We start from the raw sequence: 25201 nt of genomic DNA on the forward strand, positions 1-25201 counted from the left end.
GTTGGTGAGGAGCACTTCTGCTGGGGAGCCAGAGCTCTGTCCATCACCTAGATTGCCCGTCAGCAGGGATCAGGTTAGCGAGAGAACCCATGCTGCGTGTTAACTGCTGGGGAACTGAAGGGAATAATCCTATGTGAAGTGATAATATACTTCACCACAAATGATAAGGAAAGCAAATACACTGTGCTTTGAAAGCTGATTGTATTGTACATCTTAAGTGAGAGCCATGATTGCTTGCAGCTCTGCTGTAGGTTTTCACAAAGGCTGAACAAATTTCTGGCTCATGCCAAATAAGAATAAATCCTTGTGCTTTAAAGGTACCTTCTGCTACTGCTGTGACTGGACAACAGAACCTGCTTGTGAAGGCCTTTACCGAGGCATAAATTGCTGCATTTCAGCACTTTATTTACAGCCATGTTACTCACCATGGTGGGTTCATTTCAGGTCGCTTCAGGCTGTAAACCTCAATCTTAAGACAGTTCTTATGAAGCTGAAGCCTATACGACAAATACGGGTTTAGTTTTGCTTTTGAATCTCAACCTTAATGTTGTGTCGCACTGACGTTTTGCATTGAGAGCTACCTCGGTGAGATGAGAACATCTGGTCTAGGTCATGAACAGTTGGACCAGATGATCCTATGATTCTGTCAAGTGAGGCAAGGGGGTGTGGGTTTCTGGCCAGTACCTGAACTTGGGAAATCGGCTGGGTACTGGGTTACACGGAGATTGAAGCAAAGTACCCTTCCAAGTGTGGATTTAATGATTAAACTGCGTTTTAAAATAATCTAGATTTAGACTACAGCACTCATGGCCCACATTCATCTCTGATAAGGAAACCGGGCTGCCTGATTCCATCCAATGAGTTAAAAGAAGCGAAGTGCACAGTTTGTAGTGAGGAAGGAACAGTTGCACTGTTGTGCTTTGGACCTTCACCAGAGGAGCCGGGGAGTGTGTATGTGTGTGTGTTCACAGCTTTCTGGTGTAAAAGTGAGGTCAGTTCAATGATGCGCATGTTTCCCGTCTTACTCGTTGTGGTGGGAGGTGTAATGTGCTCGTAGGTAAAGTGCAGAAATGGGAAGCTGGAAACCCACATCCTGCTTCAAGTTCTTCCCCAGGTTTCCTCTATAACTTCAAGCGAATCACTCCATTTCCTGGTTTACTGTATTTTTTCCCTCCGTCCTCACGGCTGGTAGTTGATACGAATCAGTTCTGATCCGCAGCTGGAGTGCTGCTTCACACAGCGATGGCTTGCACGGCGGCTTACACGGTCCTGGCAGATGCGGCTCAGTTTCAGCTTGACGAGGTCAAGCTGGGCCCGTTCGCCTCCCCTGCGGGGCCGCGGGGAGCAGCAGCTGCGCGCAGCCCGAGGGCCACTGCCGCCGCCGAGCCCGGCGCTGCTCCGGCGCGCAGCCACCCGTGCCCCGCGCCCGGGGGAGCGGCACCGCCGCCGGGCCGGGCTTCCCCAGCCGGGCACCCGCGGGTGGCGGCCGCTCCCCGCGCCCGCGCGGGGGGACTCGCGTGTCGCGGCCCCGCCCCGGCCCGCCCCGCGCCCGCCTTCGAGCTTCCCGCCGCGGCCGCGCTCGGCGGCAGCAGCCGGGCTGTGCCCAGGTGCTGCCGGGCCGGGGCCGGGCCGGGGCCGGTGTGAGGCAGCGGCCGATCCTGGCAGCCATGGCCGCGGTGGGTGCAGCCCGGGGGCCGCGGGGGAGGGCGGGGTGGGCGGGCGCGGCCCCGGTGGCGGGCGCGGTGCCGGCGACGCGACCTTGATGTCTTGGCCTCCCCCGGGGCAGGTGACGAGGGGCACGGCGACGCGGCGCAGCCGGCTGAAGCGCTCCGACGGCAGCACCACCTCCACCAGCTTCATCCTGCGGCAGGTAAGGGGCGGCGGGCGGCGAACGGGCTTGGCTGCGGGAGCCGCCTCGTCCCGTGGGGCTCGGCGCCGCTGCCCCGTGATGCCCCGGCTCCGGGGACCGTACAAGTTGGGATCGCTGCCGTTGCGCTCGGGGGCCGGCACCGTTCGGAGCTGGGCTTAAAACTGCAAAGCCGGATTGCTCCGGCATGAGGAGAGGGGCCTAAAATACCCGACTGAAGGCACGATTTATCCCGGTAAATGCGCGTGCCGTGTTTGCCTTCGGTTCCCAAGCTGCAGCTTACACGGTGGGCTGATTTTCTGGTTAAAGCATTGCGGGCAGGAAACACTTTCCTTGAAGAACAGAAGCTGAGGAGCGAGGCTCCGGCTTAAGGGTTTCTGGAAAAAGGTGATCGTAAAGGTGTCAAGAGCATGTCGGTTTGGGGCTTCGGGCTTGGTGGTGCTAATTATATATCAGCCCGGCTTCCCCTGGCGCTGCAGGAGCAGCATGAGCGATCTAGATGAGCCTCCTGTTAATAGTCGTTACCCTTTCCTTCTCCATTCCCAGCCCTGCCAGCTGTCCCTCGGGCGAACAAAGACTAACATCCGAGTCTCCCCAGAGCAGCACTTTGTCACCTAAGAGATGCTTCTTAGAGTGCGTATTATGAATTTGCCTTAAAAGTAGAGGAGGCAGAGCATTTCTTGGTGCACAAGCCTGTACCCAGCCACTTCCCCCTCCCCCCGATTCCTCAGTGACTTTGGCAGGAATCTAAGGAAGCGCAAGGGAAGCGTAACTGGGCCCTTGACGAATTCGGGGACGCCTCTCGTGTGGAAGCGTGTTTTGCTCAGGACATGGAAGCTGTGAGGTTGGTCTGCCCGGGGAGCGAGAAAGAGACATAAATAACACAGGGAAGTTGTATTTTGCTCTGTGGCGTCTCCTCGTCTCCGCTCCAGCGCAGAGCAGAACCGCAGCCGCGCCGGGCTGGCAGTGCCCGTTCCCAGCACCGGGAGAATGACATGTGAGAGTCGCAGCACGAATCTGGCGTTTAACGCGATCTCAGCCGTGGGGTGAAACAAGGACAAGCAAATATAAAGGGAGTTTTAGCCCGTGTGGTGGTGGGAGGAGATTGGCGCAGGCGGCCGTGGGCCCTTCTTGGAGATGTCCTGGAGAATCCTTCAGCTTGTCAGAAGCGTTGTTTCAAGAGGTGGTTTTCGTGCTGTGCTCACATGGAAACTGGGGGCTTGTGGTTAAGGCAGGCGGGGGTGATGGGCGCCACCGGAGCACTGGCTGGCTGAGGGAGCGAGGGCACAACATGGGGTTTGGAAAGCCTTGCAGGCGGAAGCGCTTAGGGAAGAGCCTGGCTCCTGAGACAGGCGCAGCTGCGATACGACGGTCCCATCACACACCTCGTTCGTGTGCAGAACGTTTCCTGCGCTCTGTGCTTTTATTCTGGCTCATGTCTCGGGACGTGCTGTGCTCTGCAAGCGCTGCGCTTGTCCTGTCTTTTTTTTGGGGGAATATGGGGAGCTCGCTTTTATTCCTGCCCCACTTCCCCAAGGGACTGCTTTACCTTCAGTGACAGTTTGTGGGGCGCTGCCAAATAATAGGAAAATTGGGTGGTGAGATGGTTTTCCTTCCATGATTGCAGACCAGTGGGTCCCACTGCATGGCAGCCGAGGGGCCCAGCAGAGTATCCACACCAGCACCAGCTCTTTCTCCACCAGTATCTGTCTGTTCTGCTCTGGCAGAGGATGATGCTGTGTCGGCTGAAGCTAGGACAGCAATGTAGCTTCAGTTCCATGTTCCAATATACAGCAAAACAAATCAATCCGTATCAGAACATGCTTATCCCACAAGAGAAGGGTGGGATAAGAAACTGTTGTCACTTTCAGAGGTGACCACCTTAAGACCTTTTAAACAGGCAAGTGCGGTAGCTCCTGTTAGGAGATCAGCGAGAAGATTCTATTAAATTGTGTGAGCTGAACAACAAAGCAGGCCCTGGGATTGTGTTTCCCCAGCCCTTGCTGGGTGAGACCACGGTGGGGCTGAGCTGGAGGCAGCCCAGGGTGAGGGTCTCGCTGATCCTTCCTTTGGACTTCATGTGATGCTCCTCACCACGGTGTGATTCAGCTGCTCGGGACGTTTCCTTTGCACAATGGTGTTTCTGCTGTTCCATTGGTACTAGAATGAGAGAGTTTTCTCAGCCTTCGTGGTTAGTGGTTTTTCTTGGAGAAGGAGATTTTCTTGGAGAACTGGGCTCCATGGATGCAGAGTAGTTCCAACTGCCCAGTGTTGCTGTTGTCTCCTCCCCTATGAAGTTTTCCCTAATAGCAATAAAGCTTTAGAAGCATAAGTGGAAAAAAAGAAGTCCTAAAAGCAGGGATTAACTTGAAGGAACATTGCTGTCGCTGTAGGTATAGCTTCAAAAACATACAAATTATGTCATTAAGATTTGCAATGAATGTCCCAAAAGGGTTTAAATCTCTGGCAGATCTCTTATGCATTCAGAGTGGTGCACCAGCTTCTTGCCCAAGTCCAAAATACCAATGGAAATTTTATCATTGGTTTCCTTTTGTGTCAGGAGAGGCGCAGGTTTGAACTCTTGACTTTTGGCTTTTCATTAAGTTGCGTTTAATTTTTGGTTTCAGGCTGTTGGTCAGTCTCATTTAGTAAGGGAATCATGTGTGGGTGAGCTTTTGAATTTACATTTTTGTCAACGCGGCACGGTGATGGGCAGAGACAGGCCATGGCAGATCCCACGTGTGTGTCAGCACAGGCAGAGCTACCCCTTCCAGCATCGCCAGTGTGGGAATTGCCGTAATTGCCTCTTGCTGTGGGAAGCGCTGCACTGGAAGACATGGATGGAGTGATGTACGAGTGGGAACAGGTCAGTGTGTGCTGAAAATCAGTGGGCTGGTATAAAAAAGAAGGCCTGCCCAGCAAGTAAGATCACTCATGTCCCAGGGTGACCAGGGGTGCAGGAGGTTCCTGGTTGTTGGACCGGCACCTCTGTCTCCAGTGGCACAGGCAAAGCAGTGAGTAACCCTGGTGCTGAAGCTGTTAAGTACAGTATTTGAGCCAGGCATGGGTGTACAAAATTGTTCCTCTGACGTGGCAGGTGCTGCTCAATTATATTTAAGAACCCCCTTAAGGGACAGAAGTCAATTATAAGACAATAAGTAGGTCAGCTGAAAACATATGCTTATAATTTTACAAGATGCTGTCATAGTAATTCATTATTGCTTTTTTTCTGGCATGTTTTTGTGTTTCCACCACTTATTTTGACATGGTGTGACTTGTGAGTATATGCAGTTTGTTTTTTCCCTTTGACTTCTGGTGGTATCAGTTTTATTGCCTGTGATTTTTAATGGAATTTATTTCCCTGATGAAAGTGAAGTGACCTGTGAGGAACAGTCACCCAAAGGTTGTCTTAGAGCATCATTTCTTGTCAAAAGAAAGCCTGCAGTGGCCGCTCCTTACTGCGGGTGGTCCCGGGTGAATTAGCGGGACGCACTCCAGCGGTATAGGTGTGTGTGCCAGAAGTCATTAAAACCTTTTTGTGCATGTGCTAATACAATTTGGGGAGGGAAAACAACATATGGTACATGTCTCCATCTGCATAATAGTACTGGGGAGCCCCAGGAGAAGGTCAGCATCTGAGATAGGGACATTTACACTTGGAGGTGGGTTGACAAATGTCTGAGTAGGGCTCCTGTGCTGCCCGAGTGGAGGTTCAGGCTCCATTGCTCTTCCTCCTTTCTTCTCCTCAGCTGGGTGTCTCCCCATGGCCGTGCTCATTTATACATTTCGCATCTTGTTGTCCAAACTGCAGCCCTTAGTGCAGGTCCGATTGAACGTCTCCTTATTTTAGGTCTTTCCTTACCATGCCCTTTCTCATTTAAAGAAGGCCTCTTCTCCCAAGTAACAAGTGACTGGACAAGAGGTAACGGCCTCAATCAGCAACAGGGGAGGTTTAGGCTGGACATAAGGAAAAATTACTTCAGAAAGGGTGATCAGGTGTTGGAACAGGCTCTCCAGGGAACTGGTGGAATAACCGTCCCTGGAAGCGTTCAAAACTGTGTAGGTGAGGTCCTCAGTGGCATGGTTTTGTGGTGGTCTTGGCAGTCCTCAGGTAATGGTTGGACTTGATGATCTTAAAGGTCTTTTCCAGCCTAGCTGATTCTGTGAGTCTATGAGGTGGCCTTTCTTGAATAGGCATCAAGTAGCTCCACTTCTGAAGACATAATCAAAACTGTGGTTGGGTCTTGAACTGAGGGTTTGGTCTGTTCCCTAATGGGGCTGTTACTTTTCTGCTTGTGTTGCATTGCCTCGCTGGGTAGTGTTACCATAACTTATGTGATGGAAGTGAAATGGAATTATGTGCTTTTTGATAGCATCAGGGCCTTGTAATAAGATCTTAAAACACTCATGGTAATCAGTGGAACTTCATTCCAGCTCATGCCAGAGACTTCAAGTGAAACCACTGGGTGTACCTGTTCAATCGAAGTACGTTTAACTTCATATAAAATTATTTTGAGATATGCAGTTTATTTTTGGATTTTTTTGCTGCTTTTATTTAGAAATAGTTGAAGTTAAAATCAATTTTCTGCTAAGACATAGTTGCACCTCGTGTTGCATCTCTAGCAATGCTTGTGCTTCCCCCTTTTAAGTATCATTTCTCCTCTGTGATATTGAGTGGAAAAGAAAAAAAGCATTTTCTGTTATTAGAACAGCTCTCAAGCTGTAACAGCATTTTTGAAAGTCAGTGACACTGACAAAAGGAGGCAACTCCTTCAAAAGTGTTTGTTGCCTTGTTTTCAGAGCTTTTGTGTGTGTGTGGAGATGGGACTGCAGTGTTCTTTCTGCAAGACCAAGCGGTTTACCAAGCTGAATGGTGGCATCTGCATTCAGATATCTTCTTGTTTAGTCAAGCAAAAGTGGCTGTAAATCAGATTTGGGAAGCTTTAAGGGTGTCTGGGTTTCATTTATGTTTTATAAAGCCTGAAAGCCTTTCCATTGGCACATGTGACATAGAACCACCCAGTTGCCATCTCAGGTGTGCCTTTGCAGGTGCAAAGCACACAAGGCTGCTCATCGGCTCTGGCAGATGTTGGCTTAGTGACGTGCACCAGTATTTTCAAGAGCAATCCATGGCTTGAAGTACAGGTTTGAGTTTTGTAGCTGATATTTTTGCTGGCTGTCCTGTAAAGTACCTCTCTGAATTAAGGGGAATTGACATTTGGTCTTTCCTCGTCATTGATGTCCATAGGCAGCTTCCGTGATCATTTCTTAACAAACTTTCTAATGTGCATTTGATTTCTTCCTTCTGTTCTGCTTTTTCTCGTTTTTTTGTTGTGTGGTTTTTTTTGGGTTTTTTTGGTTTTTTTTGTCTTAAAATTATTTTCCTCGGAATGAGATGAGACCTCAGTTGATGACTTTTGAGACTTCGGTTTTCCATGATACAGGTTTTCTGGTACGCAGGAGGAGGTGGATGATGCTGAGTAGTGTGGTCCGTTCCAACGTGGGTATACAATGAACCAGGCATTTCTCAAAATCAAATGCTGGTCAGATTGATAAAATACATATGAGCAAAGGAGCAGATTAGAATTCTAGTAATTTACCAGATGAGCTCAATTCTATGATGAGTCATTAATTTCTAAAATATAATTTACTGTCATAGACTATGATTATTCCTTAGCCACAGGACTCGATCATTATTTTTCTCTGTACAGCATTTAGAAACTGTTAAAGCATTTGACAGGTGAATAAAAGATTCATCCCTTTCTCCAGAGAACATAAGCCTTGTCTGCACAGTAGAGTGATATTGTTTTAACTTGCCTTTCTTCTTAAATCAGTGTAGTTAGCTACTACAGCAGTTGCATTTCTCAAGTTAAACTGTGCTTAAGAACAGTTTACTTTGTAAATCTACGTATTTAGGTTAAATCAATAAGGTCAAGTAAGGTATACTTGAACTGATGTAAATGTCCCTGGAGTGTCGTGCTGTAGTGGCTCTACACCCATCTGACTTTCAGGCTGGTTTGCAGTTTTCTCTTGTGTACAGAACCATGGAGTACGTTTACTCCTTAGCTTGGGGGGAGTCGGCGTTTTCCACCAATGTCATTGTGACCTGAATTTAATTTCCAAACCACAGAGGTGATTTGTGAAGATGGCCTGCTTCTGGAGGATAGAGATGAGGCCATCCCTTGGGTCAGCATAGGCTGTGTGCTATGTAGGGGCTGTACCCAGGTCCTGGTAGGAGTCCATGGGCAGTCCTGGGTGGTACAGCCTGGTACTGGCATGATCTGAGCCACAGTGGTGCGGTTTGCCTGTGATGGATGGGTTGGAAAGCTTACATGGAGTTCTCTCCTGCCAGTTTGAGAGAGTCCATCCAACCAATAGGCCCAGGTAGGTTTGGAAGGGAAGGTTTGTTATGCCCCTCGGTGTGGCTCATAAAAGAGCTGCAATTAGGAGAAATACTTAAGTGATGAAGGCTGTCAAATAGAGCCACACTTTGCTACTGCTGCATGTGTTTCAGTGAAGGAGGGTGCTACATCTGGGCAGCTTCAGCACTGGTGAGCCCAGTGGTTAGATGACATCTCTCCATGACTTCCTATGGGATGCTGCCTATGTGGACTAAGTCAGAGTCATGGGATACGCACCTGGCAGCTTTTCCAGAGTTGTCTTCTGATATGCCTAGGGAGGCTGATGGACTTGGAGCGCATCCCCTGTTCTTGGCTTCCCTGTTAGTAACAGCCGGCGGCATGTGGCTGTCACACATACGTGTGTGCACATCTGCCCTCCTGAACGCTGCCTGTACTGTCCAGCGGTGTTGCTTTGTTCCCAGGTACTTCAAAATCCTGCCTTGATTAGGTTTCTCCTTGTACAGCTGGGAAGAAGAGGTGCGTGGGGGATAAACTTTGTAAGGTCGAAATAACAGTAGGAGGAAACTTAAATGGATTTCTTCATTATAAAACAAAGAGTAGTAAAGTTGGTTTCTCTCCTTAATTCTGCCATCACTTCATCTGACCTTGAAGAAGCCAGCAGACTTCTGCAGGGTTCATTTCTTCATCTGGAAAGCGAGTGTAGCTGTGTATCTCTGTGTCACTGGGAAGCTTAATTGAGTGTTTCTTAATGTACTAATTGAATCTCAATTACATGCCTGCTTAGTGTTCTTTTAGCAAAGGAAAGAGATTTTTGTGTGCGTGTGTAATAATGATCATGATTGCATTCTTTAAAAAAATACAAATCCCCTTATTTCGTTGTTGTTTGTTTGGAGCAATCTATCAACCTTTTAGGCAGGTTCACTGGATTATATTCGTCATGAGCTTTCGCCCTTACCACCTCATGAGCATGGCCAGTGAGGCACGTGGAAGTGGAACACGATTCATCTCCTGCATGCCAGTGCTCATAGTGCTGCGGTTTCTGCTAGTGGGTACTGGTGCACAATAGCAGTTAATAAGATTGTCAGAAATCTGTTAGGTGACAGCTAACTAAATTAGCAGGCTCTCTTACGTGTATTCAATGGAATTATTGGCACGGATTCATGAAAAGTCGGAGCCTTTGAAATTCTCACTTTAAAAATTTCATGTCCTGTTCCTCAGCAGATGTGCTGACCGGCTTATTGTCTCCATGGTAACAAGGTTTCGTTTTTAAAATAGCCTAAAGTCACAAAAGAGAAGTCAGATATTAATAGCATAAGCAGCGTAGGTACGAATAAAAAATAGGATTTGGCTATCCCTCATCCAAAATTTCTGGTATTTGGGAGCTGTCTGTCTCTTTGTACATACTGTGGGTGTTTGTTTAAATGTATTTTTGTAGTGTGACCTATAAAATTAATTTTCTTTATTCATGCAGTGTTTTTAGAATGAAATATTTACATGATTACAGTAACACTTAGGATACTAGCATAATACCAAATACAGAATACTTAATAGGCAACCATTAAAGAAATCTCTTTACCAACGTGGACAATGTACAACGGTCTAATGCAAGGTGCCCTTACTGTCCCCCTTTCTGTGACGGGGAGTCTGGAGGCAGAAGTGCTGCGTAACTTGATAAACCCTGTGCTAAAGCGAGGTCTTGAGGCCCTGGGCAGCTCCGTGCCCACTTCCCATCACCTGCCGCCTTCTGACAGTCTCAGCGAGGTTTTTCACCCCCAATACTTTTGCTGTACAGTAACAGATTGTGTGAAACTCCAGTTGTGTGATTACAGTGTAACCCCTCAGATTAGAGCCGTTTTAGCAGATTTTGGGAGTTCAAGCCAGGCACGGGCTCTGCCTGCCTTTGCTGTCATGCGGTTTCTATGGACACCAATGTTTCGTGTCAAGTGCAATCTCAGTGCAATTGTCTGTGCTGAATATGGAGGAAGCAGAGATGATTACATGGGACTCCAAGCCTGTATTTGTTAAAATATGTTCTGTTGCTTTGAAAAGAATATGGTAGAGACAGAAATAGCTTTTTCCTAAAATCCTTAGGCCTTGGGTGACCCACAGAGGCGGAAAAAATAGCTTCTTACCTCTTTCCTGTTGGTTTCAGGGGTATATGGGAAAACCTGACGTGTATAATCTTCAAAATTCGGTTGTAAAAAATAATAAAACAGTTCTAGCAAAACAAGATTTAGGTGGGAACTTCTTCAGCCACGTAAGTCGTTAAAAAGATCTCCCATTGAAGACAGCTTTTGCAATGCTGTCTTCAATGTGTGTATGAAATAAGCAAAATCAGAAAGTGATCCTGATAATCGATGTCAGATAGTTTGACAGTCGAGGAAAGATGTAAAAAAACGTGTTTAGAGTGTCTGAATAACAACACGTCTCTTGGCTGTTGTATTAATTTTTGGTGGATTGTAATGAGGTCTCCAGCTGTCTCTGGTGGCTTGGGGCGAAGTGGAATGGGTAATAGACAGGTCTTACATGCCTTCCTCTACCTCTATCAAAACTGGATGCTTTCTAAAGCATGGGGAGGAGGGATGGAGATCCCCTGCTGCCCCAGTTCTCTGTCCCTGCAAGTCACCTGTGATGAGTGCAAATAAAATGTGTTTTTGCCGTGAACTGACTTGGTCATCTTTCACCAATCACACGGCTTGTAAAAGGGTGCTGTATGGCACTTGGGAGTCTTGGTGTCAGCATCCCCACAGGGAGCTTCTCCTAGGTCAGTGGTCCCACACCAGTCTCTGTGGTTTCTGTTGTTTGCAAAGTGACTTGCATGTGTTTTTTTCTTATGAGATCTGGCCCTTAGCATGTTAAATGCTTTAAAGTACTAGGGTAAAAATACATCTTGGTAGTTACACTCCAGTCACATTCTCTCTTAATAATAAACCCTCTTTGCACTCTGTTTCCTTGACACTTTTTGCAATGAGTATCACAGTTTTTGGGAAAACCTTTTTTATTCTATATAAGAGATTCAGTGTCCTTAAGTCAGAAAGAGTGATTGGTGAACACTGGGTTCTGATGACTCTGTGCTGCTTGGGGGTCTGGTTTGTGGCATCTTTTCTTGCACAGAATAAGCAATATTCTATCTGCAATCTTCAATTGGTTTTACTGATATTCTGTTTCTGCTATCATTCGGTTTTTTATGACGGTCATTCTCCGGACTGATGGTTTTAGTGCTTAACTAGCAACTCTTTTCCCCAGCTTATATAATACATCATTTTTCCATTAATATGTACAGACAGCAGGAGCTGTCCCTATGCTTTAGTATTTCTTTAGGTTAGTGCACTTAATGCATTTTGATATCCCTTACGGAACTTAGTAACCTGATTCAGATAATGTATTAAAATGCTACAGATCAGAATTTTGAAAACACCTTTTGAAAACTTGTTTCTATGAAAGTCAAGAGAATCCTTTTATTGGGATAATCTGGTAGCTTCTACTCAGTGATATTCCAGTAATTTTGCACGTTTCACCTGTAGAAAGATTTCCAGTGGTTTGTTCTCTGGGAGGAAGAAGCGGCAGCGTGGTGAGGCAGTGTGGTGGGCAGCTCTGTAATCAAACTCCCATCGGGTCTGGAGGAAGTGTGTCCTCCTGAAGCACTCCTGCTGTGGTGATTATTTTGTGGGGGGAATTTTCTTTCAGCTGAAGTTGTAGAGGTCTGCGTTTTCAGGCAAAATAGTATGTTCTGTTTGTGTAATGCCTACAAAAATTACTTCTTTATTATTATAAGAGTTTGTTTATATTTTTGTTTATTTATTATTATTTATTATTATAAGTATTTCATGAAGAAAATGCATCTTCGTGGTGTTTTAGGGACATTCCCAGTATTGCTGACTGTGCTCCATGTGGCCCTCTGGTTTTGTTTCTTCTGCTTTCCATGAAGAGCTGCTGTACTACTTCTTGGGTGGGAATACAGTGGGTCTTGTGAACTAAAACCAAGCGTATGCCTGAATTACCATAGGCAGGAGAGACTTGTAAGGGCACTTACCTGTGTGCTGAAAGAGGAGGTGGCACTTCTGGCATGGTTTCAGGAAGCCAAGCTGTTCCATGGTGCGTGTCTCTTTACAAAGAGAAAGGTAGATTACTTTATGTTTTTCCAACCAAATCATATCTTTGATTTGGATTTTGCTTGTCCAGATTCTTGTGGTGAGATTTGTTCTTGAATTTGCACCCTATGGGTTCAGTGGTACGTTGTCTTGTGTAAGACCTCTGTGGTGACAATACATCGCACATAAACGTTCTACTCCAATTTTTGTGAAGTGTTTTTGGAGCCTTTTATGGCTGCGGCACAATGACACTTTTGTGGCTATGGCACTATGGTATCTTGAAGTTCATGAGTGAAAGTTTTGTATTAGGAATTAGCTGAAACAAAATTCTGCTGAAATTCATCTGCCAGTTCTGCTAAAGCATCTATGTGTGTTATGGCAGGTTTTGTGGTCACATTTAGAAATGAAGGACGTATCTACAAATAATGCAGAAGCGAAGTGGTTATACTTAGAAATGGAGAGCCTTTCCCTCTGCCTTCCCTGGTTAATATGTCGAGTCAGATACTCCTGAGCCCCTCCAGTGGCAGATTCTCCATGGCCAGCCAGCAGCGCAGCACTGGTCATAGACACTGAGTCACAAAAGGGATGGTTTCTTCTTAAATACCGAAGATGTGGAGGACTGAAAGGAAAGCTTGTCCAAACTCAGTTCTTACTGTAGTCTGGTTTGCCTGATCTGCTTTGCCTGGAGGGGCATTCGTTCCTTGACTGATCTTTTCTTAGCAATTAAAACTGATTTTCCCATTAGGAGACGTTTCATAAGCTGGTCTGTTCCCACCCCCCTCTCTTTTACTCATCTTAAACTGAAAAAAAATGCCTCGACACTACGCATTTCTTAGGGCTTAATGATCTGTTGGGTCGTATGTTAAACATCCAGCCAGTCATTAATCTTCAAAGTGCCTGGTACCAATTATGGCTTAAATATTCTTCTCCTCTTTTGGCTTTGATCATCTTGGGCCATTAGAAGCATCTTCATTTCCCTCTCTGCCCTCCCCACGTTGGCATCCTGGGGAGAAAGCCTCCATCACACAGGCAGTAACAGGAGCTGCTCCAACACACTGACTGTGGATATATGACATGTGTGACCTGGGGGTGTTAGATGGGAGAGTTGGTGGCAGCAGTGCTGGGTGGCAGCAGTAATGAAGCTTACCTCCGTGTTTCTGCAGACTGTGATGGGAGGAGAGGGAATTCAGGACTACTGAGTGTAACCTACTTCCTCAGAGAAAAAGGTCAAGTTGGAGACAAGAGAAATGAAGAAAGAGATGGGGTTAAAAAGGCATCAGGAAGGTGAAAGAAGGGGATATGGTAGAGCCAGGACCTTAGTTAGAGCATGGGTTGAGTGGTGGGCAGGAAGGGTGAAATGAGGGGAGGATTGAGCAGGTTTGGAAGTGACATACTGGACATGTGGGTAAATGGGCATAGCCACGTGCCAGCTTTGCGTAATCCTTTCCTTCCTGCCTCAGTCACCCCTTTTTAAACTAATATCCCTCATCTGCCATTGTTTCTCCTCCCATCATGGAATTGCTGTCCTTTCATGGCCTTCACTCACAGTGCTCTTGTGCTGCCTCCTGCAGCTCAAGGCTCTTTTTGTTCTCTGGCCTCTTCCAACTCCACTGTTGTCATTCTTGTCCTACTCTGAAAACTCCTTCTGGTCACTGGCCTTGGCTTGTCTGTCTTCTTTCTCACCCCGCATGCCTCTCGTTCCTCTACACTGAATTTCAGCAGCTGCCTTGTTACCCAGTTTTGTACAAGTCAAAAAGAGAAGAAAGAGGGGTAATCACAGATTTTTACTTAAGTAACTATTAAAATTTAACTAAGCACAGTAGGTGGGATTTTTTTGTTTGCCTTTTTCCTGGGAATGTTGTTACTCTTTTTTATCTCATGTTCTGTCACATCTTGTATTTCTTTTTTAAAACTGACAGTGGACTCAGCGTGTTGTGAAGCTTGCTCCCCAGCTAATGAGAGCTGCCCACTGTACAGGATGGCAGCCATCAAATTAGATAAGTGAAAAGATAAGCAGTTAAAAATCAAAACAAAACCTCCAAACGTCAAAAACTCAATAAAAAACATGGGCAGAGAAAAAGGCAAGAAGGAAGTATGAAAGGGGGGACTACGAACATATCTCTATGTTGTATCTCTAAGATGTCTGTAGCTGGTTTGCAGCTCTTCAAGGGAAGTCACCGCTCAGTCAAGAGTAAGATCCTTATTTACCACAGAAAGAGATGTTACGAAACAAAATGAGGATGGGAAATTCGAACAAAATTATCGCAATGATTGTAGAGTCGTGACCTGTCCCAGTCATATACTGGCTTGGCATGAAGGGCCCAAGGGTGAGATGTGCGGTTTGCAGTAGGCTGCATGGCAGGATGGTAAGATGCAGGAGACAAAAGACAGAAAGACAACTGTTGGTATCACCCTTTTTTGCATTTTTTTAAATGTATTTTTTTCTTTTTTTCTTTTTTTTTTTCCCTTTAAGTGAAAGCATGAATTCCCAGTCTTAATGTTTAGCCGTCGAACACCAGCCTCAAGGAGAAGAGACTAAATAGAAGAAGTTGCTTTATTCTCAGCCATGTTCAGTGGTCAGGAGATAGACAGCATTTGCTGTCAAACATGTGATCTTCAGAGCCCAAAAGTACATTAAAATAAAAAAAAGAAAAAAGTATGATGCAGGCATTGCTGAGCAAAGCACACCCATCTGTTTGACTGACTCTCCAGCCCCTCCTTCTTAGGAGTCTTATAATGAACTTGCTTCTCATTGTAAATGCTGAAATGACTATTACAGAGGCTCATTTTATCTTCTGAACAGCGGTGCAAAGAGTAGAATACAGACAGTGCATCCCTGCTGTGCAGTGTTCGCCCTTTATCTTCATCTGTTTCCATTCATTTCTAGTGCACTGTCCTCTTGTTAGATGTGGTGGTACAAATGTGTTACTGATGTTCTTAGTGTGCAAGCTTTGTATTTCTTATTAGTGCCTATCTATTGCTCAGCTTTTCGTTGAACAACTGGAACATGGTTAATTCTTTCCTCATCTTTGTTTAGAGGAAAAACCTGTGGCCTTGACAGAGGCCGTGCTGCTTGTATTACAAGGCAATGCCTGTGCATTTGCACTCCATTCAGTCAACAGGGTAATTGCTCATAATGGAGTTTTTATTCTGTGTATCAGATTCATGTGGGTTTTATTCATATTTGAAGCAAAGGTGGTTATTCATTTAATGCACTTAAGGATTTTTCTGCTTTAGACCGTTAACAAGTAATTGAGCAGCTTACATCTCTCCATGACAAATCTCCTAATATTTTAAACTTCTGGGTGATGTTATGCTTTAGGTCCTCTCTGAGATTAGTGCTGGTGATTCAGAAAGACTTCTGTATTCTATTGTTAACTGTGGTCATTGAAAATGAAATAACTGAGAAGTCATCACACAACCAACCTCTCAACAGAGAACAGTACCTTTCCCAGCTCACTGGACCACATGTGTGTGTCAAACGTGCGATTCTTTCACCTATAAATACTTCACCTTCCTTTTTGCAGATGACTCTGTTTTCTGGGATTGTTAAATGAGAGGTTACCACTTACATGCAGGAAAAACAGAAGTGTGATGAATTACAAGCCGGTGTAATTTATGCAGAAGCAGTGTGGGGGAAATGCAGCCCACTCTTGTTCCACATAAATTATGCATGTACCTCCTTGAAAATAGCTACAGAGGGTGTTCAGATTTTTTTGGCTAATGAATCATGCCCTAAATTCCTACAGTACATACATTGACTCAAGTATCTCCCTTTTGCCCCACCTTTATTTTTAGATCATCTATAAACTTTTGGTGAACGTGCAGTTCCGGATACTTCTTTATTTTGCTTACAACAGCCCTGTTCTTTAAAGACCCTGTTTGGAAAAGGGGTTCCTAAATTTACTACTTCTCCCAGAGCCCTCCCACGTGAGAGTTTACATTTTATGCTTTGGACGTCTCTGGAGAGATCCCTTGGCTTGGATCTGTGAATAAATGGATGTATGTGAATAAATATGTGCTTATGAAGATGCAGCCTGCCCTTGTATTGCAAACAATTCACAAAGAAAGCAGCTGTCCACTACGCAGTGTATGTGCTTGGTGTAATATATAAATATAATAATATTTATTTGGCCATAAGCTAGTGAAGCTTGGGGGTGGTTAGAGGAATGCTGCATACAGCCCTCGTAGGGCTCTGGTCTGAACTTCACCTCAGGAGCAGTTGCAAAGCCAGAGCTCCCTCTACTAGACAGCAGTGGTAAGAGCACAAACCAGCAAGAAGCAATTTTGGAAGGGCTTAAGAGAAGAAAAGTGCTCTGAGGAGAATTTGGAAGATGAGGAACAGTTGTTTGGAACATGAGAAGATGGAACAGCTTTGGACCTAAAATCAGCTTGCTACAAGGATACAGAATGTTATGGAAAGAACAAGTCAAAGAGAAGTGTGATTTTCATTATAATAAAGGTGTGGGTAGACCAGCGTAGGCAAGCCTGGGAGAGGGGGTGGCAGGAGGCTTTGGCTGGAGTGGAGGAGCAGAGATGTGAGGGAGAAGGGGCTTTAGTGGTGAGGAAGGTGGGGGCAGTCATGGAAGACCATTTTGATTTTGTCATGGATGTGGAAAAAGCAATTTCAAGATGCTAAAGAGAGGTACTCGGTATAATTTATTGTCATGTGTTAGGAGCCTGCCTAGGATATTTATAGTTGATCTCATGTGTGCTTTCTTGAAGATTTTTCTGTGTTTTTTTCCCTGTTTTATGTTATTTTTTAAGCATAAGTATTTATCTTCCTTTGATGTGTCTTAAGCAAACAGTGATTGTGTATTTTCTTGCCTCTGTCCTGCTCTTCCTGAAATCAGTGAGGGTCTTTCATGTGCAAAGCAAGCAGGACTGCGTGAGCTAATAACATAAACGGATTTTTTTCCCTTGCCTGTGTAGTCAGTAAATTGAAGTTTGCTGCCCCTGCACGTCTGTGTTGTGATAAATGAAGAAAAAACATTTGTGGGAAGGGTACCAAAGCCAATTTAGTTCCCCACAGAAAAATGCAATAGGATTGGCCCAGGGGAGCGACATATAACATCAGTTGGCCAGTCATGTTTCAAAAGTGGTGTGATTAGAAAAAGTGGTTTTTGTATAGTCTAGTCTTCTAGGTAGCAGTGGGCTGATAAACTCTCCTGTTGATGGTCTGCATGCTAAAACCAGTGCTAGGTCTTGCAACTTGACATTTAAGGGTTCCACGTGGATGGATAATAAGACATTTCACTAGCCAGTGAGAATAATTATCTTCTGGAGTTGTTCAGCATCGTCTTTCAGGTGGAGAACTCCTTGCCACAGGATGCTGTGGGGGAAAGAACTCAAACCAAAATGAAGTAGATTAATCAAAAAGGGAACAGACAAACCATTGGGAGAGAAATCTTTTCACAGGCTGTCAAGTACTTGGCTACAGTTCCTGGCTTTGCGATGGAGCCAAATCGTGGGTGCTCAGAGGACACAGCAATTTCCATGAATGACCTCAGCAATGCCCTAAGCAAGGTCATGTCATGTGATGTCAAGTCATGTGATGTCATGTCATGTCATGTCTCCCCAGTGGCTACTTGATGCTCCTTTTTTGTTTGTTGTCATTGTTGTTTCAGTTGTGTTCAGGCCCCCAGGGGCTGCCTTTCCCAGTGCTCTGAAGCTGCTTATTCAGCCTTTTACTCCCCTAGTCTCCCCACTCAGTGTTGCTGTGTTTTGGACTTTGTCTCCATTCTTGCATAGGCACATGTTACTTTTCGAAGGCATACAGACCTTTTGCCTGCTCATACAAAACTATATACTTGGAAATTGCATTCCCTCCTGTGCTTGGTACTCATGTTGAGCAATTTTATGGAAGTTTACACATAATGGAATATTACACTATTTTTGTCACAACCTCCGTTTAGTACATGGAGAAGATGTATGGCCATCATTACTGAAGAGGGTGCTAAAAAAGTGAAGTTATGGGGCAGTCTGTTGGACTCAAGGCATGCATGCAAGGCTTGGAGCATGAGGAGAGTGCTCTGTGCGTTGGGAAGAGGTGAATGTGCTCTGGACTTGCACTGCCCTATGGCTGCAGCATCTCTCCTTAGTTTGTTTTGGAAATTATCCATGTTTAGATATTTACACAATGCTACCTTTCTCCTAGTTCTTAGAAAAGTTCTCAATACTTAAAGACTTCTTTTAAAAGAAAAAAGTCAACCTGTAACAATTCAAAGAGCCCTTCAGCCAATTTTACTAATATCTTTGGGTGAAAATTGTCTTTTACAGCTACCTAAAAGGTAATAGGTGTTGTTTCACTCCTCTCCAGTCGCAGCTTCCACTCCCCATCTCCCCCAGGCTAGGCCGGGTCTCCAGCCTAACATGCAGTTTGTGTGGTTCCAGTCTTGAGTCTTTCCCACTCCTTGCTGTTAATGTGTTTTTGTTCAGGTCTTATTCTCACTTCACCCTGTGGTTGTAAGGACAGGTGCTGGGATGCAGCAAGTGTCTGCTCCTGGCTGGGGCTGTGCTGGCTTTGCACAGCAAGCAGGAGGAGGGCATGGCCACTCACGGGATGCCCTCGGAAGCCATTGCCATTCCACTTCCACATCCAGTACAGTCAAACAAAGAAGCACTTAAGTTCAGGCACTGCTAATCCAGCTGCTGACAAGCACTGAGAATGCATTGTATTAATTTACAACATTAATTCTGTGGGTTTTTGAAATTCAGCTACATACGGCTTTTGGAGATGGAAAACATTGCTGTACGCAGCAGTTTCAAGCCATGGGTTTTTTTCTCATTTAGTTCTATTATTAGAATACTTACTTAATACAATCACAAAATAAAATGCACTGTACAGATGGTTACTAGCTCTCTGGTATCCCCTTTCAGGACTGTTCCCATTGATGAATTCTGCTATGTTCACCTATGTGTTACTGTTTTGTAGGAGGAAAAATCCTTTGTACCTGAAATGCAGGTACCTAAACCCCAACTGTTTAGGCCTGACAAACTTGCATTATTCCTATGGAAACAAAATACTATGCAATGAAAAAAAACCCACCAAAATTTCAAAATGTTATTGGAAATTTGTGACTATCTGGAGGGAGAAGTCATGTAGTGAGATAGCTGTGTGTTCACATGACAGTAGGAGCAAGGCTCAGATGCTGCTGCTCCTTAAATAGTAGCTCCCAAGGGGTTTGGCTGCTCCCTCATGGGTTTGACTCCCAAATTTGCCAGGGTGCATCTGTGCCATGGGTGGCATTGGAGATTGCCAGTGTCCCGGAGGCTGGCCCACCTCCAGAGTCAGAGCACACTGATGCCAATGGCTGCTCCCCCTGGCTTTGATTCTGCATCTTCCAGGACCAAGGTCCCTGGCTTTGCCTTGGTGTGCTTGTCTCGGTGCTGGGTTTGCCATTGGTGTTTCTTTATAGTGGCAGCATAATTATTGTTGTTACTTGACCTCAAATTCAGTGGCATCCATCTGATCCATGAGCTGGGCTTGGAAAATTGCAAGACCAGCTTCCCTTTACAAGTCTTTGACATTTCTAATAGACAATGTCAGTCCTTATACTCCTGGTTATTGTCTTCAGTCAGGTGTCTACTGTACAGCACTCAGTCGACCAGCTTTCTCACATGGTGGTTATGTGCTGAGGCTGCTGTGGCCAGTGCCATATGCTCTGTTACAAGGCGTGCAACTTATTAGATGCCGCAGTCCTTGCTGCTTTGCCCATCCTCCTTATGCATTATCTTTGCTGTGACTGATCTGAGTCAGGTCTGTCTGTGCCCGGCTGTGATTACAGGGGGCAGATGCCTACAGGAATCACCTCCTGGAGTGCAAAGCAGACCATTAGGTCTTCCATGCATAAAGGGGGCAGACACAAATGACCTTGCTTTTCTCATAGATAGCCAGTGGTAATAATAATCTTCCAAAATGACAGAAATAAATCCTGTGTTTTCCCTGAAATGGGAGCTAGGACATTTGGTCTGTAGAGGCAGAACTGTAGGGTCAAGGCTCTGGGGGGATGCTGCTGGCTGGTATCATTCAACTGGCTATTGCCGTGGTCATGTTCTCATCATCAGTCATTTGTTATTCTACAAATGAATAACAACAAAAGACCATGGGAGTTGAGCACAAGCAGATGGGCTGTTGTCTAAAACGTCAAATACTGGTTTAGGCTTCAGAAATGTCTTTTTTTGTTGTTGTTGTTGCTGATTTTTATCTCGTGTGGCAGCAGAAGTTGGAAGGCTGGCTTAAGTTGAGTGCTGTCAGCAGTAGATCAACTCCAGTCCCTGCGCTGAGGATGGTCTCACCTGGCAGTTAGCTTGTATTGACACTGTCTTGCATGTTTTGTAGTCCTTCCACCCTAATACCATCAGCTAAGATATTTTGTAAAGATAGACAACACTGAATTTCATGGGAGTTAAGTATGTGATCCTAGAAACAGGAGCAGTGTTTCAGGCAAGAGTTTCAGACCTCTGAGCCATAGAAAGTCATTAGTTACTGTGCATTTTGAAAGTTTTTCACAAAATTCTTTCTTCGTGTTTCAGGCAAGATTAACTTGGCAAAGCTGGCTTATCCGATGAGCACAGATTCTGATAGGTAAATGTGAATATAATACTAAGGGTAATAATGTCAGTCACCAGTGTACAGGACAGATAGCTGGAGTTCTCTGCGCTCTTATCTTCTTGTGGTAGTGTTAAGATGAAGAGACTCTTGATATACTGAGAGATGTTTTATCGCTTATCAAACACACAATACCCATTTCTTCATAATCGCAGATAAAGGCTTATAAAAACACTTTTTTTGACAGAACCGCAGGCAGGAAAAAGTGTCAGGTGCAGTGACTCGAGAGCTTGAGCTGCGCTTCTAGGTGGGCTAAAAATCTGCCGTTCTGGTAAAAGCCACGAGGTGGCACCGTTACTTTAAGGCTCGCTCGGATAGTGTAATCCCGGAGCACCAAGTCCTCAAGCCTGTGACCTCCTTGTAATTAAAATGTAGTCTTCGTATTTTTCAAAGTCATCAGCAGAAAGCTGGGCTTAGGCACAAACATCACAAGCTCAATATCGTTCATTTCCAAATGGTTGCTCCTGCTGATTTTTGGGGAGTAATTTGCAGTGCTGGATGTCTGGTAAAATACTGAGGTTATCTCAGGGGAGAGGAGTTACTGGGGCTGTGAGGAATGCTGCTTCCAGGAATGTCTGATTTTTGTAGCCCAGGTAGGAAAGATACAACTTCTCACTCCTGCTTTGAATTTATGTTTGGAGAATGCTAGAATAGTTTGGGTTGGAAGGCACCTTAAAGACCATCCAGTTTCAATCTCTCTACCATGGGCAGGGACACCTTCCACCAGACCAGGTTGCTCAAAGCCCTGTCCAACCTGGCCTTGAGCACTGCCAGGGATGGGGCAGCCACAGCTTTTCTGGGCAGCCTGTGCCAGGGCCTCACCACCCTCGCAGGGAAGGGCTTATTCCTAACGTGTAATTTAAATCTCTCCTCTGTAATTTTAAAGCCATTCACCCTTGTCCTGTCACTACCTGCCCTTCTCACAAGGCCCTCTCCAGCTTTTTATTGGTCCCTTTAGGCATTGGAAGCTGCCCTAAGGTCTCCCTGGATCCTTCTATTTTCCAGGCTGAACAAGCCCAGCTCTCTCAGGCTGCCCCACAGGAGAGGTGCTCCAGCCCTTGGAGCATCTCTGTGGCCCCCTCTGGACTTGCTCCAACAGCTTCACGTCTTTCTTATGTTGCAGGCCACTTCTGTGGTAGGTGTTCAGCCTGCAGGATGCACAAGACAATGTGAACATTCATGATTATAAAACATTGGTTATCTTCTTAAATGAAATATTTCCCATACCATTAAGCCGTAAAAGGGGAAGTGATCGTAATTTCTGGGCAGGATTCACAGCACTTTGTGGCTGTGTGAACTGAGCTGCAAAACCAACAGAATAATTAAAATACTCCGCTAGCCTTCAAAACTGCCGCTTTATGGCCATGTACATCTTTCCATGTGAGAAATGCTTTGGCCTTTGCCATGCCAGGCTCTGGCTCTCAGCAGACAGAGCTTCCCAGCTCTCATAACTTACAAATACCAACACTGCAGCTGCTGCCTTTCTCTTCTGACTTGGTTTCTATCCTACAACTGTAATAGGGATCCCTGTGACAAGGATTTTGCTTTTTTAGCATCTCTCGATAAATGCATGCAAATGACTAATATGTGCAGTTACAGTATATAAGGGGTAGTGATATATCAAGGCTTGATGTTATAGAAGAAATAGTCAAGATGTTTTGAGTGAGACATCTTGGACTGGTGATGGAAAGTGAAAAGACAGTAGCATTTCTGCGTCAGCTGGACACTAGGCTAGACCTCTTCCCCTTGCCTGCTGTCATCCCTAACTCATTTCCTCCTGCTTGTGCATTGGGCTGTGGGATAGAAATCCCATGTTAGTACACAAATGGAGAAGTTTCTGTCCTCTTGGGCCACTCAGGTGGACTCCTCTACTCTTCTTTATTCTCCACAGTAAGTATTTTTCCTGGAAAGAGCATTTTCTTCCCATTTTTCACAAGAGACCATTGTGTAGTCTGTGTGTCTGTTTTCTTGGTGCCTGGAAAAGCTGATCCTCATTACACTCAAGCAGGTAAGGATCCTGATTCTGACAACAGTCATGTATCTTCCAGACAGACAGATTTGATTTTGTTGTTGTTGGGGTTTTTTACCACCTTTACTCATCTGCATTCTCTGTTGTCTTCCCATAGTTACTGGGCAAACCCACAGATTAAAAACAAACAAAACCCCCCTCTGACTGGATAAAGGCATTTTAAAAGCTGAAAAGGCAAATAAACATTGCGCTATACACTCTGAAATATGTTCTCTGAAAGCAATATATATTAAAAAAATGTTTTCTGTGATGAGTTAGCATTCTTTGGGCATGCAATAGAAATCGCTTGTTCAGTTCCATGTTTAGGACTCTGCTGACACACAGAGTTCCTGTGTGTGTCTCTTTCTCAGTCCCAAGCAAATACAACCTCCTTGTCTTCATGCCAAGGGGTTCTTGCTCAGTCCTCACATTGTTTGTTGCCTCTTGTTCGTGGCCAAAGAGTCCAACTCCTAATGCTCTGCCCAGGGAGGGCTAGCATCGTGTTTCACACAGCTGACATCTGTATCAGCAGCTGTCTGAAACTCAGCTTCCTAAAGCCTCACTTACAAAAGCCTGCAATGCTTAAGCCACTGATGAATAGGAACTGAAGAATAATCTTATGGTTTGTACTCCTCCATGTGTATGTCCAAGCATTTGGGTTTTGTTTCTGTATTAACACCACAAACAACTATTGCCTTATTTTGGTGGGGTTTACTCAAAAGTGCATATTGATTTCTTTTTGCCACCTTACAGTGTCTGCATGGAGTGCGTTGGTGCTGGCTGACACAGTTTCATAGAAATATTTGTCCCGAGAGTAAAGGATGGGAATTACAGCACATACTTTTGGAAGAAGAAAATTACATCCTATCAGGCCACAGATACACACCTAATTTACCATTAAACCTCTGCATTTGAAGCTCATAAAAGCCAGGGGCTGGAATGCTGCACTTGTTTTGCCTGGTTTGTTTAACTTACTGCACTGTGATATGCTGATGTGTTTAGATATATAAATGCCTACCAGGCAACGCGGTAGGGAGCTGTAATGTATGGTGGCACTGCTGAGATTTGGGGTTATGCAAAAATGATCGCTGTTGGTTTGTTTTTTTTTACAAAAAAGCCATAAGCTTTTGGCTTTTCTTCCAGATTAAATTGTAAAAACAAAAATTGGTGGAGGCAGCCAGATTTGCTAATGCAAACAACCCTGTTTCTACTCATTTGGCAATACAAAATTAATAGGGAAAAGGATATTATTCCTACCATGCTGCACTTGGCATTTCTGTGTGGAAGGGTCACAGCCTTATTTTCACCCTGGAAGCCAAGGTAAGAGCACGTTGCTGTGTCTGAATCACAGCTTCCCCCCCAGCCCCGAGATTTTCCATGTCTAGCTAGTGACTCCTGACCAGATGTTTTTGTTGTGGGTTTTTTGGAGGTTTTATTTTTATTTTATAAATCCACGGATTTAAAATTAAGAATTAGAAAAATGCCATACACATGGTAACTAGCAGAGGAAAAGGTCTCTGGATGTCTTCTGCATGATGACTGCGTAGATTTATAATTAAATGCAAAAATCTAATCCTAGGGTTATATCACAGCCTTGAAGTCTTGATGTGCTGGCTCAAGTTCAGTAATTTATTGCTTTAGGCATAACCAGTCCCTTCAATAACATGTTATTCGACTGGGAATTCATAAGCCCAGTTGATAAGTGCTTTCTAAGTGTGTGTTTGCACATTTTAGTGCAGCCTGTAGGATTTCCAGCATCTCCCTGGAGTGTGGGATAGGGTTATCTTCTCTCTATGTCCTAGGCTGGTAGAACTGGGCAGGCTGGGGGGGTGATCTTGGAGCTGGCTGGTCCTTCTTTTTGTCTTCTTGGAGCCCCAGACTCGGTACACTGATAAGCAGATTGCTCTGCTTTCTCTCCTGATGTCGTAGAGCACAGGGAGAATCTTGAAGATGCTCTAAAGATGGAATTGTTTTGAGTCATGAAAACACTAATAAACACTCCTACACTCTTGCAGTACTCAGGCTCGGTTGTTCTAAATAATTATAATTGCTTTAATTCGTCAGATTTTGTGATGGCTTGTTCATTAAATTATGAGCTTCATGAAAGCTCCAGCTACTGAGTCGATCTGGTAGAAATAGTATGATAGTATTTAGCTGTTTGCACAAAATTATGCAGCAATTATGACAAAACAAATTCATTCCAGATTCTGCTGATTACCATGGTAACCCACATTCAAAATAGCAGTATAAAGCCACTTAGCA

At 44.9% G+C, this 25201-nt stretch overlaps 1 protein-coding gene across 1 annotated transcript in view; it reads left to right on the forward strand.

The window, feature by feature from the left end:
• Positions 1-1603: 1603 nt before the first annotated feature.
• Positions 1604-25201, forward strand: part of CACNB4 (calcium voltage-gated channel auxiliary subunit beta 4) — a 110329-nt gene continuing 86731 nt past the window's right edge. Inside the window, exons 1-2 of the mRNA XM_065671217.1 lie at positions 1604-1676; positions 1787-1870. Coding sequence (XP_065527289.1) covers positions 1668-1676; positions 1787-1870 — 93 coding nt within the window. The 5' untranslated portion in view covers positions 1604-1667. The remainder of the gene's footprint in view (positions 1677-1786; positions 1871-25201) is intronic.

This window comes from Lathamus discolor, chromosome 3 (genome assembly GCF_037157495.1).
Source record: "Lathamus discolor isolate bLatDis1 chromosome 3, bLatDis1.hap1, whole genome shotgun sequence".
Lineage (NCBI taxonomy): Eukaryota > Metazoa > Chordata > Aves > Psittaciformes > Psittacidae > Lathamus > Lathamus discolor.